The following is a 19,880-nucleotide window of genomic DNA, read 5'->3' as shown; positions in this document are numbered from 1 at the left end:
TTTATTTTTTTAAACCAGTAGCATTTATTATTTAGATGACTTACTAATTATTTTCCAAAATTTTGTAAAAAAAAATTTAGCGTGAACAGTTCTTCCCTTAGACTCCCCCCCCCCCCCCGCTAAAAAAAAACACAGATAAAATGTCATACCATTAAGGTGAAAAGGTGTCGGAAAATGCAGAATCTAGGAAACATATTCATGATATTAACAAAAGTGATTCTCACATTTTCACCTGTGACGCCACCAACCTCTCCAGAGTAAACAATTTACGTTCGCACATTAAGTTTCCCATTGTATGGGCTTCATAAAGGAATTCTACTTTCCACATTATTCTTCCAGTTAAAGAAAAAACTTTTGTGAAGTTCCCCCCCCCCCTTTTTTTTTTGAAAAAATGAGTTCCTCTAGGCGTCACATCGTACAGGCTAAGAAGCTCTGAACACAGCGTTCGTCGCAGTGTACGCGTCTCACAGTTTTAGGAACGTGGTCGAGAGGTTAGGTGCGCTTGAACTTGGCTTGGCTTGGCTACCTAGAAGGGGGCTCGAGGTTCGACACCCGACTCGGGCAGCACGGAAAACAAACTCCTAGATACCCCCTCTCTCCCCCCCCCCCACACACACTGGTCTACAAATGAGATTGGGCCAAAAAGCGCGCTGAGCATGCTTTAAGCATGAAAGTAGCGCTATTTAAAAGCTATAATGATAATACCTTTACACATGCAAACATTATGTATCGCTAGACACCAAACCTAAATAGATAGTGACTGTGATTTTTAAGCTATCCTGTTACAAATATTTAAATGCTCTTTCACAGCAAAATGGCTTTGTTTGGGATGTTTGTAACATTCTCATTAATGTTCATCATCCGCCCCTGTCCCTGTCCAGTAGCATAACTTATCTTATCTTATCTTATATAATACAGACGTTACTTAAAAAAAGAAGATGATTACGTCCTACGCGTCATTTTGGTGAATCCTACCAAACACATTGCGAACATAGAGAGAAGGTAATGGTACAAGTCATTCTTGTTAATTTTTTAAAGTGACATATTTTAGTAGCAGAACAAGAAAATAAAAAAAAATACTTAAAAAAAAAACAAAGCATGTATTAAGAGTATGTATGTGTGACGTGTGATTGAAGTGTGTGTGTGTGGCTTGTGTGTGACGTGTATGTGTGTAGTATGTGTGCCTTTTTGTGTGACATGTGTGTGACGTGTGAGTGACGCGTGTGATCTGATGTCTATTATTCTTTCTCTTTATAAAAGAAAAACAAACACTTTTATGCACTTGAAACGCATTGGCCAATCTGGTACTCTTAAAGACAAGTTATCTCTTTAATTTAATAGAGAAAAAGTGTTTCTGCACATGCGCAATATGCAAGCGTTTCTCAAACTGTCGTGCACGCACCCAAATAAAAAAACAAAAAAAAGGGGATAGGTGACGAGAAGTCAGTAACAGTATCTCTTATTTGCGTTTGAATAATAAAGAACTAGAATTGATATTATTACCAATGTTTCAAAAGTTGAAAAGATTTATTTACTAAACACCATTACATCTTTTGTAGCGTACTAAAAACCGGTTTTCGCGAGTATAAGCGGCAATAAGTCTCCGCTGATGAGATTCTACTCAGTTGGTCATTATTGTTATAGTATTTTATAGCTTTACGTTTAAATATTCATGCAGAAAATATTGAGATCTATCTATTTACTTTCCCGAGACCATTTCAGTGGCCGGTTGAGAATTTTTTTATTTCCACAAAAACTATCTTTGTAGAATTATTTTATCATTAATTCGGATGAAATTTGCGATGTAGACATTAGGAGAATGCATTTATGTAGTTACGATTGCAGGGAACCACTTCAAGCAGCAGCTCCGAATTAGTGTCTGTCTTGGGGGTGTCACGGTTAAAGGTTTTATTTTAGCTTTTTTTTTTGGTAGCTAGAAATTATATACAGGCTCTAACCTAGAGGAATGTTGTAGATATTATTGTGAAGAGGTGGGTTGGGTGGGTGAACGGAGTAAACCTTCTTCAGTGTATCCTCTCCACCCACTGGTCTAGAAAAGATATTATAACCCAAAGCGCACTGAGCTTGCTGATAGTATGAAAGTTGTTTTTTACTAAAGTAATTAATAAAAAAAAAAAAGGAACATTTTAAACTCTTAATGGCTTTATGTAGAGGATTCATCCACTCCATTTATTAAGTAAAATGATGTGAAACCCAAACACACATTTCCGTACAGCAAGTTACAAGTTACATTGATTAATGGACACTGTTATAGCTCACATACAGTAATAATGATATCAGACATAACAATAATAATTCAAATAAGTTATTGTAAATATTATGAACAAAAAGTACTATTGTTTTTCCCTCTTAAAAATGTATAATAAACATTGTTGTTTTTTCACTATATCATACATAAGTATACAAAGTAAAATCACTTTTTTTGTACTATTTCATGAACACGTACTTTGGACTTTTGATGGTTTCATGGACTAATGCAATATTAGTGATTTAACACTAATCTGATAACAAACTGAAATACCACAAAAAAAGGGACATAAATATTCTTATTTTGTACATTAAATATACGTGTACGGGTGATGTCCCGTGATAAAATAAAAATATGAATCATTCTTTTTGAAGAAACAATACATTGGACGTAAATAATGCGACGAAAACTTTCTTGGTGGTACCTCGTGGCTATCTGCTTTCTGAAGCTTCAGGTCATTATCGGTCTGTCTAGACACTTTATATTCATTTCATTGAGACTATTGGACGTTTGTTCGTAGACAAGGCATATTTTAATTGCATTTTCTACCGTAAAATAGTTACATATTTGTAGTTTTTCTGGAAAAAAGTAGATAAGTAAAAAACAAAATTAATCTCTAATCACTCTGTATCAGGGGCGTAACTAGGGATTTGGGGGCCCGGGGGGATTGACCTCTTTGGGGGCCCCTTGCATTTTGACATTCGACATATGACATGGAATAATGTACGCAAAAATATATAAGCCCCAAATCAAATTGGTTCAGTATATCAGTAAACTTAACAAAAAGTAATCAAGACTCTTTTAATGAATAAAAGCTTTGTTTATTAGTTAAATAATGCACAAGTGACAAATCTCAATTGATATCGCTTCACGTCGTGCATTCTGTGCATCAAAGACATCTATAACATCAACTACATCGATACTTTCTAGTATTTGTGACTTCACTGACATTAAAGCCATGATAAGCCTTTCTTGTGTCATTGTGCTCCTGAGATAGCTTTTGATGAACTTGAGCTTTGAGAATGATCTCTCACATGACGTAATGGAAGTGGCCTGAGTTAGCAGTATTCGGAGGAGGTTGCAAAGTTTGAGCACACGTAATTACCATATGAAGCCTGTTTCCTCAATATGTCTATTGGTGATTGTATTACTGGTTTGTTGATGAAAAGTGCTCGTGCATCAATGACATCATACAAACAGGAAAAATAGCACAGTTTGTCATAAGCGGGTCTTCATCTAACAGGTGTCTTGGTTCAAGAAGAAACCCAAAGGTATCCATTTTCTTTCCAGCCTTTGGAATCTGCCCTTCATCTCCATATGAAATCTGTCCAGCACTTCTGTCGCAACACGTTTGAATTGCAGTTCTATTGACAGTCCTACATTAAAACTCAACTTCCCATCAAGTCTTTTCTCTCTTCTATAACTTTTATATAGCGTTACTTTCATGCTTATAGCATGCTCAGAGCGCTTTGGTCCAATCTAGAAGTTGGTTTTCCGTTCTGCCTTTAGGCGCTCAGTAAACGCAACTCTGCCCGAGTCGGGTGTCGAACCTCGAGTCCCCTTCTAGGTAGCCAAGACAAGCCAAGTTCAAGCGCACTTAGCCTCTCGACCACGCTTCCCACAGGGATTACAGGGAATCCATAGTATTCACTACCTTCTTTTGCTTTTTTGATGGATTGGGTTTTTGTCAGTTTCTCATCATTTTGCAGAAAGCATGAAAGGGTACTAATTTCTTTAGCAGCTTTCCATATATGCAGTCCAGACTTTTGTAGTTTCTTCCGAACTATATTAATTGGGAGCAAGAGCTTTGACCAGAATTCAAGATAAGCAAAAAATTCTTAATTTCCCACTGCATGAAGAAGATTCTGTACTAATATTATATGGTACTACGTCATTGTTGGTTGTTTATGTTTTGTGCGCAAGCAAAAGGATTCAGAGCATACAAAAGTGGGAAAGATCCATATCTCGTTATGCTCGAGTATAGAAATACTCCGATAAGTGGACTGCCGTATTCACCATCACAACTGGTGACGAGTAGAAGACTCAGGGAATCATTCGAACTGATCCCAAACTTTTGAAACCATCGGTAGCTGAAAATGCAGAGACATTACTCAACGAACGACAGATGAAAAGCAAAGTGAAATACAATGCAAAAGCAAGACTACCTAAAGATTATTCTGTCGGAGAGTTCGTCTAGGTCAAACATGGCAGAAAGCAGTTGTCATAAAAAAACATTCAGCACCCAGATCTTACATCATAAAGACAAACGGAAAAACATACAGAAGAAATCAACGCTTTTTGAATAAGAGTTTCGATGAAGACATCTCTGGGTACTATGATACCGATGGAGACAATGAACTGCAAACTGTTGGAACAAACGAAACAGACAGTTATAGACCAACGTCTAGAGAACTTGTTGTGCCAGTCAAGACAACCAGAAGTGGACGAATTGTTAAAGTTCCTAGTAGACAGGGCCGGCCTTAGGCCACTGCAGCCTATGCGGTCGCAGTGGGCCCCGCGCTTTCATAGGACACGCGCTAATTCTAAGTGTACATTATTAAATTAAACCATTATAACGTATATAAAATAACAGGGTTTTCGTGACCTCCTGATTTTCCAGGGCCTCCAGGAAATCTCATGAAAAGGCAAAATATACGATAAAGTCCTGAACTTTTTTTTAATTTATTCAAATCTCCTAAAGAATAGACGAAATTGACATTTTGGGGTGCTAATAAATAAAAAGTGGCATTTCGAGCTTTCATTTGATAAAAATGTATTGCAAAGACGAAAGTAGCCCTATTTTCTAATTCAAAAAAAATAATATTGACATTATGCTCATCCCTACCCAGACTAGGCCCCGCGCGATCAGTTTTGCATAGGGCCTCCAAATGGTAGATATCACTCTTAAGAACTTTAAAAGGAAGGGTGTGATAATAACTTCAAAAGGAAGGATGTGCTAATATTATATGATATTACGTTATTGTTTGTTGTTTGTGTTTTGTGCGAAAGCAAAAGGATTAGATGGAAATAAAAATAGAGTTTCCATTGGATTGATGAAAGATGAATAGAGGGGTAATAACTCGAGTGTGAAGTTTAATTCTGAAATTATAGACGCCAAACCCGAATAATGGACTATTCTTGCATTATTAAGAATAACTTTTGGATCTGTTATACTCGATTCTGTAAATTTTGCTTCAAGGTTAATTAGTGTAGCCATAAAATACTCGCCATTTAGATCTATTATTAGTAAAGGTAACAAGATACCTGTATATCATGCAGTTTTATTCGTGGCAACAAAGTTTAAAATGTAAAACCAACTTTAAAAAAAACTTTGATCTCTGTGGGAAAAAATATTTTTAAAATGTCAACAAAGTCAACGTACTGATAGACCTAGATCTAGGTTTAGTCTTTGTGATAAATTTTTAATCTATAAATGTTGAAAAAAAAGACACCCGTTGACACTATTTGTCAATCAAATATATTAATTTATGTATTTACAAATAAATTTCGGACACCCATTTGGGGGCCCCCCCTAGGTGGGGGCCCGGGGGGATTTTAAAATTCTCCCCCCCCCATCCCCCCCCCTTAGTTACGCCACTGCTCTGTATCTGTTTTTAAAATTACACTTCCCCAGCCTGTGTCCTCAAACTAGTAAGGAACAAGTCATACAACAATAACAATAAGTAATCTTTATTATTCATAAGAAAATTCGACTTACAATTTGTGCATTACACCAAACAAACAATTACAATTTTAAAAAAACAATGTACACATTCACGCCAGACTCACTCTAAATGTCAGTAAATGTACATGTAAAATATTTATATCAGAATGTTTCTATTTAATGATTTGATTGCCAGGGGAACAAAAGAGTGTTTGTGTCTGTTTGTCTTTGCTATCGGTGTCTTGTATCGCTTTTGTAATGGTAGATTCACAAAACTCCTGACTCAAAGGGTGATTTTTTAATTCTGAAATCTCTTTTTTTTTTAGCTTTTTTATGAATGATTTTATCAAACAGCTGCCCAAGTGTGGGTTTTTTTGTTTTTTTTTGCCAATGACTTTACCAGCAGCATTTTGGACTTTTGGTTTATTTTAATTTTTAATGCTCATATTGCCATACCAGGCAGTGATAATAAAAGATAAAATATCGCAGATACTCCAGAACCTAAACGCCTCAAGTAATTCATTCTTCCTTGACATTACCTTTCTTTTGGGCGCCTGACGCTACGAAGTATGTTCCATGTTCTTTAGTTTTCTTTAATATTCTGGCATTGCTACAACAAGACTATATTGTTTAGATTAGAATTAATAAAGCGGTGCCACCATCCTAATAGATTAATGTAACGAAATATCCAACACATAATAATAGAAGCAGTAGCAATGTCTTGTATTTACTTATAACGGCTGATCGTTAATGTAAGTGTGACTTATGGGTATAAAGCTTACACTTTCTGTCCCAATTATTTAATAATCTTAAGACTATTCTTTTGAGACTGAAGATTAATGATGAGTGCAGTAGTTCATGTGACAACGCAGTGCCAGCTGTGACCTACATATTTTGACCCATACCAACGAAGACATAACCGTTGTCTGCCAGTCGATTTAGGGTTTTCTTTTCGCCTTCTTTTGCCTGTCCTCGGCCATAGATTGATTCTCTTTTGGTCTCAAATGTGTATCTCGCGTTCTTTGTTAGCAATCCACATTTGTCTTGTACGTAAGCGTATATAATGTCTGCCTTATTTTAATTTTATATGGATGATCTCCGAGAAGTAGTTTTGCAAATAAATTATAACGCATGAACAATGCCAAATTATAAAATGCTTTCAGTGATTTTATGCCCTAATCGATATTTTGAAATCTTTTTGAGCAGCCTAATTTCTTTTTCAGATTAGTCTTAGTCAGTCAGCAGTCTTCAGCAGAAGGATTAAATGGGGTTAAAATATCTTCAGAGTACAGTTCGGTGTTAATTGCGTAATTTATATCTCGACTTTCTCTGTGCGATTTTAAATTATCAATTTCCGTGTGTATATCGGAGATAGCACCGCCTTCAGCTCTGTCAAGTCTTTCGTCTTCTGTATGTCTTTCGACAATAGTCTTCACACTCTTCTGTAGTATGTTTTCTTCAGATTTATCTGAAGAGTACGTCTCCGAGACAACTTCACTTCCAGGGCGTAATTCCTTAGACGGTTTTAAGTCTTTCTGGTCGACAAATTTTGTTTTCACTAAGGTTTGTGATGATGAGCACTCTTTTGGAGAATGTCCTATTGGAAAGATAAGATCCATTTCTGTTGAAACTCTGTTGTTTGAAATATCGTTTGTCCTAGTAGCTTTGATATATTTTTTCCTACCACATATGCAATATTTCTCCTTGTAGCAAGAACATTTCTTTTTGAAGACACAACAGAAAAGGATCAAAAGAACTGGGACTATTACTATTACTGTCGGTAACACTATTTCTAATCCAAATTGGTTCTCATTAGCTCCTTCGACAGAAATTGTTAGAATTGTGTAATTGGTATAACAATCAGAATCTTGATGAGCCGAACAATTGCAGACAAGGTCATGAGAAAGATTTTCCCCGTTAATTGTGAAAACGACAACATTTGAAGAACTGTGTTTATGAAGGTACCAGGTTCCATTTGGAAAATAACAGACGACAGTAATATTAGAAACAAGTGAGATCCTGTTTTTAATAAGACATACGATAGAAAGCTTAGAATTTTCTGGAATGACATTTATGTGATTGATTACCATCCCTCCTTGCAGTGCAAACAGAGGTTTTGAATTTGGTGGAATAAATAAATCTATTTCGGCAGAATCATAAGAAAAGCCGTCGCTTTCACATCGAAGAGATCTGTTTTGAAAATGTGTATCAACTTGTAATGTGTATTCCTGCATTGTGATATACAGCTGACTAGATATATATGTCGGCGGCTTCTTCGGTGTGACTTTAACATTGTCAACTAACAAATCTAGAATTACTCTTGGGGACAAAGAAGTAACAGAACAGTAAACAGACACATTTTTAGCCAAACTGGGTGGACAAATGGTAATGTAAGGTGGACTGTTGATGACCAGCTTAGGAGACATTGTAAGAGCGACCTCTTCGACCCGACTTTGGTTTTTATCCCCATCTTCTATCATGTCCGTTAAGTAAATCGGAGTGAATCTTACATAATATTTTGTTTGGTAAGGGGCTTCAAACTTCAACAAACCTTTGCATGTTATTTTGTAATAGTCAGGTAAAGCATGTGTTAACGTTTTCACTTCGTAATCTACCTGCACTTCCGGTTGAAAAACATTTTTCTCGTACCCGAATTCACATTTGACCCTTGGATGGACTTTTGGGAAATAGCAGACGATTGATACATCTGGCATATACAATGAGGCTTGGCAAGATGGCGGTTCAGTAAGGACAGGAAGTTGGCAAGACATTATGGTCTCTGATTTAGATGGTGACGATGTATCGTAGATGGCAGCACAGGAGATGACTGTGTCTCTATCATCCTCAGTGACGTTGGAGATCGTATCGTGTAAGAGTATGGCGACTTCCAACTTGATGTAGCGTTGACATAGATACGAGATGTATTCTTGGTAAAGCAGGTGGAATTGAAGTAGCATCGACTAACTTCCCCATAGGATCGATTCTGTGAATCATCTCGATTCCAGACGATCAAGCTGAAATAGAAATAACACTATAGTGGTGACTATAGGATAGTAAAAAGTAAGAAACAAAATTAAAAGAAACAAGGTTACAAAAGACAGTTTGTGTGGAAACACAAACTCAAAATCGGCCCTCGAAGTGGTCCACCCAGGCAGGCCTCAATATTTATCAGAAAGAACATCCGAATGAAATTATATCAAAGACAAATGAGAGATAAGAATGGAGAAAGAAGGTTAACAGATCTTGCGTAGTGCCCCAACTTTCCCGCAGATCAAAGGATAGGTGAAAGTGAATGTAAAGTTAGATGTGAACCTGGCCTAACTAGTTTCCCTTTCAGACCTTGTGGTCAGATGATGTAAAGTTCATCTGTTTTTGTGGCCTACAGTTAACGAGGGTGTCATGTAACCCCAACTAATGTCAGGTACCCATTAGAGCTGAGTGGACTCAGAGGCGCCCAAAGATTCCAAAGTTGAAAATCCCAGTCTTCACCAGTTTTCGAACCCGGGACCCACGGTTCGGAAGCCAAGCGCTTTACCGCTCAGCCACCGCTCTTGCCTCTTTTGTGGGCTTTTTTTATATATATGTTTTTATTTGTAAGTTATCATAATTCACAAGTATTAAATCATAAACAATTGAAAAGTGATTAACCTAAAAATATAATAATAGTAATAGAAATATTATTTAATATCAAAGACATACTACCTAACCATCCTAACCATTGAACCCACTAAAGACAGAAAAATGATACAAGTATCCTCTACTCCAGAACAATCAACACAATATCAGATATCCCTGACCCCCAACACCCTATTTCTGGAAAACCACCTGAGCATTGTACAGGTATATGAAAATCAAACTAGATAATTCTTTTTAAATTAGGTCTAACTTATAATGCATACTAATTAGCTTTTTCTCTTTAAAAAACTGCTTGCATATCTGATTTTAAAAATTAGATTTTTCGCTTTCTGGAAAAAAAAAGTATCCGTTGTATCAGAACTTTGAATGGTCTAAAATATTGTGATGTCGGATTTTAAATATCTTTTCTAGTTTACGAGATCTAAACGGGACGAACGGACAGACGGACAGACATTTCGCACTAAACTAAAAGCGTCTATTCCCCTTTCGGTGGCCGCTAAAAAAGAGAAATCCTACTTTATTTAGTTCAATAAAATTCGTAAGGGCGAATATAATGCTTTTAATTAGAAATGAATAAAAGAATGTAAAAACATGAAACATTATTTTACCTCGCATCGAAAAAAAAATCCTGTTTACGCGAATTCATAAATCTTCTCCAAGCTAATACAATTTATAGACAGGCGCCTGTCAGTATCTTCTCACTTATTTTGTAGTCTATTATTATGACCTTTTGTCTGGATGACACCATTTGACCTCTGTTGTGAATGACTCCTCATGTTTTGATTTGAGAGAATGACTAGTGTGTAATTTGTGTATAGAAGGCAAGTTGCCATGTAACATGTAAGATCAGAGGCGTAGCTAGTGTGGGGGAGGTAGGGGGAGACTTTTGCAAACCCCCAGGGCCCCAACTTGAGGTGGGCCCCTAAATGAGTATTTTTTTTTTTTTTTTTACATTAAATATTACGCGAAAAGCAGGGGGGGCCTCCAAAGAGATCGAGCCCCCTGGCTCCCAAATAATGACAATTTCCTAGCTACGCCACTGTGTAAGTTAAGGCCATGGTATTGACTAAATTACTGTTTTGGTCTAATATAGGATGTTGTTACTTTTAGTGCGGCCAGTGTCAGGGTGGCGTGAAACCCTGTATGTTACCGAATCGTCGAGAAGAGAGAGTTGGTAGGAGTCAAGACGCGAGGAACTAGAGATTGTATCAAGCGAGGCAGTTGATGACATGTGGGAAGCGTGATCGAGAGGCCAAGTGCGCTTGAACTTGGCTTGGCTTGGCTACCTAGAAGGGGGCTCGAGGTTCGACACCCGACTCGGGCAGAGTTGTTTTTACTGAGCGCCTAAAGGCAGTACGGAAAACCAACTCCTAGAGATTGGACCAAAGGCGCTCTGAGCATGCTATAAGCATGAAAGTAGCACTATATAAAAGCTATAATAATAATTTATTTATCTACTTCCAGTAGATCATTGAGCTAATAGATCAATAATAACACATTTTGTGCGTTGAGTAGAGTATATAGATTAGATTCTATGTCGTATTCTGTTCACTATTCAAGTAGACTTTTTTTTTTTTTTTGAATAACTGTTTGGAACATATCATATTGCTATTTTATAGAGTACATTTGAATTTCTTATATTTTAATTTCATGTTAATAAACTTAGGTTACTTTCATAGAAACAACAACCTCCCCAATGGCGTCAATTAGGTTGCTGTCACTCGGTGCAGAAAGTTCAGGTCTTCAAACCCTTTCCACCCAAAAATACAAAAATTCTAATAGCTCCCCCCACCCCCACCTAAATAAAAATCGTTAGTTTTTGTGTCGTTGTTATGTTGAATAATAATACTTTTAGATAATAAATTGTTTATTGCACTGGAAAATGTTTGTTGATTCTATTTTTTTAATTCAATGTCTAAGACATTTTATCTATAATTACTACATGAATTAAAAATGCACAATTATTGAAATAAGAAACATTGAACTGAATATTTTCACTTTACTAGAGGTTATCTTATCTTATATAATACAGACGTTACTTCAAAAAAGAAGATGATTACGTCCTACGCGTCATGCATTCAGTCATGCATATTAACCAATGACTTAAATTCTGCCAAGTCACTGGTTTTACCTGGCTAGCTCAGGCAACCCATTCCATGCTCTAATAGCGCTAGGGAAGAAGGAGTATTTGTGCAAATTTGTCCTAGCATATGGGACGAGGAATGTGCCTTTATCTTTGTGTCTTTCAGAGTATTTTTTTAAATTTTGTTTTTGTATTTGAAGATTATGGTTCAGTGTTTTATGTATGATTGCTACTTTACTTTTGAGCCTTCTGTCCTGAAGGCTTTCTAAATTTAGTGATTTTACTAAAGGTGTTACCCTAGTCAAATGTGAATATTCGTTTGTTATGAATCTCACTGCTCTATTTTGTGACTGTTCCAGTTTCTTAAAGGTTTTCTTGAGTTGAGGGGTCCTAAACAGAAGATTCATATTTTATTATTGGCCTAACCAAGGTTAAATAACATTGTAGTTTTATGTTCTTATTTGATTTATAGAAATTTCTTTTAATATATATATATATATATATGCCACCAACACTCTCCGTTCGCCTAACGGTCAAGACATTCACTTGAAATTAGTGTACCCTAATTCAACTATGCTAAGCAATTCAGCTTTAGTCCATCAATGCCTTAAATGGAGACAACTCAACGAGGACAAGTCTTTTTCACAGGACATCATAAACACAGATTTATTATGTCTTAAGCATGACGTCTTTATTAACCCCTTAACTTAGGGGAAATCCGTTGTTTCTTCTACTGTCAACATTCATCTCGAGTCTAATCAGGAGGAGATATGGCAAGAATGTATGTTACTTTAATATTTTGGTATGATTGTTATATCCCCTTGTTGTGAATGTGAATAGCATTGCACGTGTTGTGAACTGAGTGATTAAGTCTTCGTTGAATGTAAGAGAGAGTGTGTTAAGCTAGTAAGGTCTTGCTCCCGGTCATGGAAGGTTGGACGTTGCTTCCTGGACTGGTGTTATGTATTTATGTTTCATTAGAGTTGATGGACTTTTTTTTTTGTATTTATATTTTTCATATAGTTGATGGACTAGTGATTGTGAATTAATAATATTTGAGAGTTGATTTCATTATGTGCTTATTGAATATTAAAGTATTATTCGTAGTTCAATGGATATCTATAGTTGGAGTTGAGTGTATTTAGTGTTAACTGTTCTTATTTGAGTAACTAAGCAAGTATTAACTAATTGTAATTGAGTATTGAAGAATCCCCTAGCGAGCCAAACTAAGCAAGTATTAACTAATTGTAATTGAGTATTGAAGAATCCCCTAGCGAGCCAAACTAAGCAAGTATTAACTAATTGTAATTGAGTATTGAAGAATCCCCTAGCGAGCCAAACTAAGCAAGTATTAACTAATTGTAATTGAGTATTGAAGAATCCCCTAGCGAGCCAAACTAAGCAAGTATTAACTAATTGTAATTGAGTATTGAAGAATCCCCTAGCGAGCCAAACTAAGCAAGTATTAACTAATTGTAATTGAGTATTGAAGAATCCCCTAGCGAGCCAAACTAAGCAAGTATTAACTAATTGTAATTGAGTATTGAAGAATCCCCTAGCGAGCCAAACTAAGCAAGTATTAACTAATTGTAATTGAGTATTGAAGAATCCCCTAGCGAGCCAAACTAAGCAAGTATTAACTAATTGTAATTGAGTATTGAAGAATCCCCTAGCGAGCCAAACTAAGCAAGTATTAACTAATTGTAATTGAGTATTGAAGAATCCCCTAGCGAGCCAAACTAAGCAAGTATTAACTAATTGTAATTGAGTATTGAAGAATCCCCTAGCGAGCCAAACTAAGCAAGTATTAACTAATTGTAATTGAGTATTGAAGAATCCCCTAGCGAGCCAAACTAAGCAAGTATTAACTAATTGTAATTGAGTATTGAAGAATCCCCTAGCGAGCCAAACTAAGCAAGTATTAACTAATTGTAATTGAGTATTGAAGAATCCCCTAGCGAGCCAAACTAAGCAAGTATTAACTAATTGTAATTGAGTATTGAAGAATCCCCTAGCGAGCCAAACTAAGCAAGTATTAACTAATTGTAATTGAGTATTGAAGAATCCCCTAGCGAGCCAAACTAAGCAAGTATTAACTAATTGTAATTGAGTATTGAAGAATCCCCTAGCGAGCCAAACTAAGCAAGTATTAACTAATTGTAATTGAGTATTGAAGAATCCCCTAGCGAGCCAAACTAAGCAAGTATTAACTAATTGTAATTGAGTATTGAAGAATCCCCTAGCGAGCCAAACTAAGCAAGTATTAACTAATTGTAATTGAGTATTGAAGAATCCCCTAGCGAGCCAAACTAAGCAAGTATTAACTAATTGTAATTGAGTATTGAAGAATCCCCTAGCGAGCCAAACTAAGCAAGTATTAACTAATTGTAATTGAGTATTGAAGAATCCCCTAGCGAGCCAAACTAAGCAAGTATTAACTAATTGTAATTGAGTATTGAAGAATCCCCTAGCGAGCCAAACTAAGCAAGTATTAACTAATTGTAATTGAGTATTGAAGAATCCCCTAGCGAGCCAAACTAAGCAAGTATTAACTAATTGTAATTGAGTATTGAAGAATCCCCTAGCGAGCCAAACTAAGCAAGTATTAACTAATTGTAATTGAGTATTGAAGAATCCCCTAGCGAGCCAAACTAAGCAAGTATTAACTAATTGTAATTGAGTATTGAAGAATCCCCTAGCGAGCCAAACTAAGCAAGTATTAACTAATTGTAATTGAGTATTGAAGAATCCCCTAGCGAGCCAAACTAAGCAAGTATTAACTAATTGTAATTGAGTATTGAAGAATCCCCTAGCGAGCCAAACTAAGCAAGTATTAACTAATTGTAATTGAGTATTGAAGAATCCCCTAGCGAGCCAAACTAAGCAAGTATTAACTAATTGTAATTGAGTATTGAAGAATCCCCTAGCGAGCCAAACTAAGCAAGTATTAACTAATTGTAATTGAGTATTGAAGAATCCCCTAGCGAGCCAAACTAAGCAAGTATTAACTAATTGTAATTGAGTATTGAAGAATCCCCTAGCGAGCCAAACTAAGCAAGTATTAACTAATTGTAATTGAGTATTGAAGAATCCCCTAGCGAGCCAAACTAAGCAAGTATTAACTAATTGTAATTGAGTATTGAAGAACCCCCTAGCGAGCCAAACTAAGCAAGTATTAACTAATTGTAATTGAGTATTGAAGAATCCCCTAGCGAGCCAAACTAAGCAAGTATTAACTAATTGTAATTGAGTATTGAAGAATCCCCTAGCGAGCCAAACTAAGCAAGTATTAACTAATTGTAATTGAGTATTGAAGAACCCCCTAGCGAGCCAAACTAAGCAAGTATTAACTAATTGTAATTGAGTATTGAAGAACCCCCTAGCGAGCCAAACTAAGCAAGTATTAACTAATTGTAATTGAGTATTGAAGAATCCCCTAGCGAGCCAAACTAAGCAAGTATTAACTAATTGTAATTGAGTATTGAAGAATCCCCTAGCGAGCCAAACTAAGCAAGTATTAACTAATTGTAATTGAGTATTGAAGAATCCCCTAGCGAGCCAAACTAAGCAAGTATTAACTAATTGTAATTGAGTATTGAAGAATCCCCTAGCGAGCCAAACTAAGCAAGTATTAACTAATTGTAATTGAGTATTGAAGAATCCCCTAGCGAGCCAAACTAAGCAAGTATTAACTAATTGTAATTGAGTATTGAAGAATCCCCTAGCGAGCCAAACTAAGCAAGTATTAACTAATTGTAATTGAGTATTGAAGAATCCCCTAGCGAGCCAAACTAAGCAAGTATTAACTAATTGTAATTGAGTATTGAAGAATCCCCTAGCGAGCCAAACTAAGCAAGTATTAACTAATTGTAATTGAGTATTGAAGAATCCCCTAGCGAGCCAAACTAAGCAAGTATTAACTAATTGTAATTGAGTATTGAAGAATCCCCTAGCGAGCCAAACTAAGCAAGTATTAACTAATTGTAATTGATTATTGAAGAATCCCCTAGCGAGCCAAGACAAGGTCGAGACAAAGCATATAAATAGAACCTTGACAACTAATAATGCACATCTTCTGCAGACACAAAATGTCAGTGCGCAGTAGTGCACATAACAGAGTTACAAATGAAAGTTACAACAATAATAATGTGATAACCATAGACATATATATATATATATAGACTGGACGATAAAGAACAAATTATTATCGGAAATATTTGGGAAAAGATAAGTTTGTAGATCCACATCACAAACCTATATATATATTTGCCTATGTCTGTGATTATAAAACAAAGACAAAATATTGGGAATATGGCAGTTTTGCACTTTTCAAAACTAAAGATCAAAGGTATATATTGGCTGAAATGTTAGTCCTAGAATTTATAGCTCAATCGCCGCCATTTTGTTTTTCACATAGATATAGTACATAAAACATATTGACTCCCCCCAAATAAAAATAACTTCCTACTTCCAGTCTATATTTATTTATGTCTATGGTGATAAGATTTTACAGGCAAAATATTACATTTTTACAATTAGTTATAACATGGAATCAATAGAGACATCAGGCGACACCTGAAGATAAGCGTTTACTTGGCTTTAAAAATTGGATAGTCCTATACAGGGACTAATTTCATAGCTCAAATTAAAACAGGCAATTGGCAGGCCATTATGATCTCTGGATTAGCAATGTAAAATAGATACCATAGAAGTTGACTGTATCACTACCATTCTCAATCATGAACAAGCCTTTGAAAGGGTAAGGTAAGTGCTACTAAGTTTACTATTACCTTTTTTCTTGGTTGCTCACCGCTGGACAATGCAATTGGTAAGATTCTCCAACATAGGCAGCTGGGCAAGGATGATTATTGGAAGAGTCCACATTCTTGAACATTATAGAAAATTTCATAAAAATCAAAAGCAAAGTGATTGTCTTCCTGTATGAAACAAGTTGAAGAAACGTGCAAAATATAATATTTTGAATTAAAATTGCCTACAGCGTATGATTCTAATAAAATTTGATTTTGCAATTTTAAACTAAGTATTTAAAAATTTGAAAAACAAATCTTGTCTAAAGGGAAGAGCCACAAATTCATTGCAACATATCCCAATTTTGCAGGAGAAGGCTTCCTTTTTTTTATATTTAAAAATATAATTGATTACCAATAACTGATTGTGTAATTCGTTAATTGTTTGATTGATTCGTATATTGTAATCGACTATGAATAATTATTGAAAATTTCAACTTAATTCAAGAACAGACAGTGGATTATCTCCCACTGATCTGCCTCAGACATTTTTATTTTTATTTCTCTTCTAGTTTTTTTTAGATCTGAGTCTGACAGACGGACAGACGGAGATTTTACACAAACCCGAAAGCTGCTTTTTCCCCTTACAGGGGCTTCTAAAAATGTTAATGTTCTTCAAAAGTGTATGCGCCATTTTTCTAGGTCGTGTTCTGGTCTCTGTGTCCCTGAAAGATTTTACAAGCCAACAAGAGGTATTGTAAGAATAAATATTGATAACTCATATTTCGTACTGAGCGTGTCGATGTTAGTGCTTCTTCAGAGAGCTTAAATAATGTAGATATAAAAATAATTACCTTTTGTACATTTATATAAGGTTTATATCTGCTCTTTGCTGCTTTTGAATAAACAACCAAACTAAATGTGCTTCTTATCTTCAGTTTCACAAGGCCGTGCATTGAGCTAACTATAGTGTTCCCTATGGTTGTCATAGGCTCAAGATAAGCATGATTACAGTGATTAACACAGAATACATATCATTATCTGCTTTCAAAGTATTAGATGACTTATCTTTTTTTAAGTTACGCAAAATATAACACAATTATCTAAGTGTATATTTTAAATGGAGGCGCGGTGGCTGAGCGGTAAAGCGCTTGACTTCCGAACCGGGGACCAGGGTTCGAATCCTGGTGAAGACTGGGATTTTTAATTTCGGGATCTTCGGGCGCCTTTGAGTCCACCCTGCTCTAATGGGTACCTGACATTAGTAAGGGAAAAGTAAAGGCGGTTGGTCGTTGTGCTGGCCACATGACACCCTCGTTAACCGTAGGCCACAGAAACAGATGACCTTTACATCATCTGCCCTATAGACCACAAGGTCTGAAAGGGGGGACTTTACTTTTTTATATTTTAAATAGTTGCATTCTTTCCTTATGCTAAAGTTCAACAAAAAGTATTAATTTTCATCATCGACGTCAACTATATAATTTTAATACTCATAGTATTTTTTTTCCTTCAAATATTTATCTGATGGGGTATCTTTATGTGCTTTTTTTTTTTGTTTTTTGATAATAAAAATTGTGTAAACCGCGCAGTATTTAATGAAATCGCCTTCTCTCCTAGCAACTATGTAAAAAACGTCTCACTAATAATACTTGTATGGATATAGATCTGTGGCATTTTATCTGTGGCATTTTACGTCTCGAGAGACGATCTTTTCCCTTTGCAACTTCTTGTGTGACTAAAGAGGCCAATCCTTGATACACAGCTGCGATCGCAGGCTGGGCATATATAGTCACCAGGCGCCGTTGCATTTTCACCCTTCTTTCTGCTTCTGTTGTGTATGACATCTGCAATCTGTGACCCTTCCTTTATGCTCTCTCTCCATGTGGATCTGTCCAGTGCCACCTCTTCCCAGTTGCCAGTGTCAATTTTGAAGAGCTTCATGTCGCGTTTGCATACATCCATATACCGTAAAAGTGGGCGACCAGCGGCTCTCCTGCCTTCTATTAGATCGCCATACAGGATGTCCTGTGGAAGTCGACCTACTGGCATTCTACGAACGTGGCCAAGCCATCCAAGACGTCTGATGCTGATAACAGAGCGAATGTCCTGGCATCCTGCTCTTTGTAACACTTCCTCATTGGTTATCTTATCTTGCCACCTTATTTTAAGGATCCGCCTTAGGCATCGGAGGAGGAAGACATTCAGCTTTTTTTCCTGCCATAAGTAGGTTGACCATGTTTCACTTCCGTACAGCAAGGTGCTCAACACACAGGTCCGGTAGACTAGGGCTTTAGTACTGCTAGTCAGCAATATGTTGTCCCAGACTCTTTTCTGCAACCGTGACATGGATATAGATCTACACCATTAATTGCAATACATTACATTTTTAATTTTAGCAAAGCCAATAAATAGTGCAGTAAATTTCTTATCTGAAAACTTTGCTTATAAGTGGCCAGGATTTTTGTTTTGTTTGTTTTAATCTTGGTAGTTTCTGTTTTCCCTAAGCAAGACTTACAATTGATTAACCATAGATCTACATATTTTTTCTGAATTCATTATTTACGTAATCGCTATAAAGATAAACTAAGGCGCGAATTCGCCCTTACTGGCATAGAGGAAATCTAGCAGCAGATGTCCTCTAAAAGAGACAGATGGACAGCTCTCACAAAGGCTGCGGGGCAGATAAACCATTATTGAAGACAGGCGCAGAAGGCGGAAAGAAAACTTAATCAGACCGCCTGCGGATAACGGCTTAGTCTGCACCAAATGTGGGAAAATATGCAGGTTTGCGTAATCATGTGAAACACAGCACTCATCCTTAATCTTCGGAATCGAAGACGTTTCCATTTCTATATACAAAGACACATTATTCTGTGGCGTCAGATTAATCCAGTTATAATTGTGTAATATTCTTCATCGTTCCTTTACTGACACGTAGCTTGAATCTAACTTCTTCCTTTTTAGCCAAGATGTATACCTAAGAATAAGAATAATACAAAGGGAGTGATTCTAACTATAGTTATAGCCTAATTCGTCATTTACGTTAAGGTTCGGTTCAGCCGTTGAATGATATAGCCATACTCTGTTTACATTTTGTATCTAGTACTTTCTAGCTAGTGTTCTAGACTAAGAATAGTATAATCAGCTTCAGCTACTTGCACTTGGAGATTTGCATTTAAGGTGATAAATACCCTCTCAACTCAAGAAAGCAGGAACAGACACAAAATAGAGCAGTGAGATTCATAACAAACGAGTATTCACATTTGACTAGAGTAACACCATTAGTAAAATCACTAAATTTAGAAAGCCTTCAGAACAGAAGACTCAAAAGTAAAGTAGCAATTATACATAAAACACTGAACCATAATCTTCAAATACAACAACAAAATGTAATAAAATACTCAGAAAGACACAAAGATAAAGGCACATTCCTCGTCCCATATGCTAGGACACATTTGTACAAATACTCCTTCTTCC

General features: G+C 36.2%; 1 protein-coding gene across 2 annotated transcripts; it reads right to left on the bottom strand.

Moving 5' to 3' along the window:
- Positions 1-5,985: 5,985 nt before the first annotated feature.
- Positions 5,986-17,385, bottom strand: LOC129923803 (uncharacterized). Of its 2 annotated transcripts, none has more exons than XM_056016538.1 (3): positions 17,255-17,385; positions 16,443-16,589; positions 5,986-8,947 (listed from the first exon to the last, which is right to left on the bottom strand). In XM_056016538.1, exons 1-3 carry the CDS (start codon positions 17,263-17,265, stop codon positions 8,704-8,706), a joined length of 402 nt encoding a protein of 133 aa, XP_055872513.1. In that variant the 5' UTR covers positions 17,266-17,385; the 3' UTR covers positions 5,986-8,703. The 2 variants fall into 2 exon arrangements, with proteins under 2 accessions (XP_055872513.1, XP_055872512.1); XM_056016537.1 differs by having other exon boundaries at positions 16,443-16,537.
- Positions 17,386-19,880: the final 2,495 nt, after the last annotated feature.

The sequence above is a fragment of the Biomphalaria glabrata genome, chromosome 17, assembly GCF_947242115.1.
Source record: "Biomphalaria glabrata chromosome 17, xgBioGlab47.1, whole genome shotgun sequence".
Lineage (NCBI taxonomy): Eukaryota > Metazoa > Mollusca > Gastropoda > Planorbidae > Biomphalaria > Biomphalaria glabrata.
Note: the sequence above shows the minus strand (reverse complement) of the source record. Positions and strands in the feature narration are given on the sequence as shown.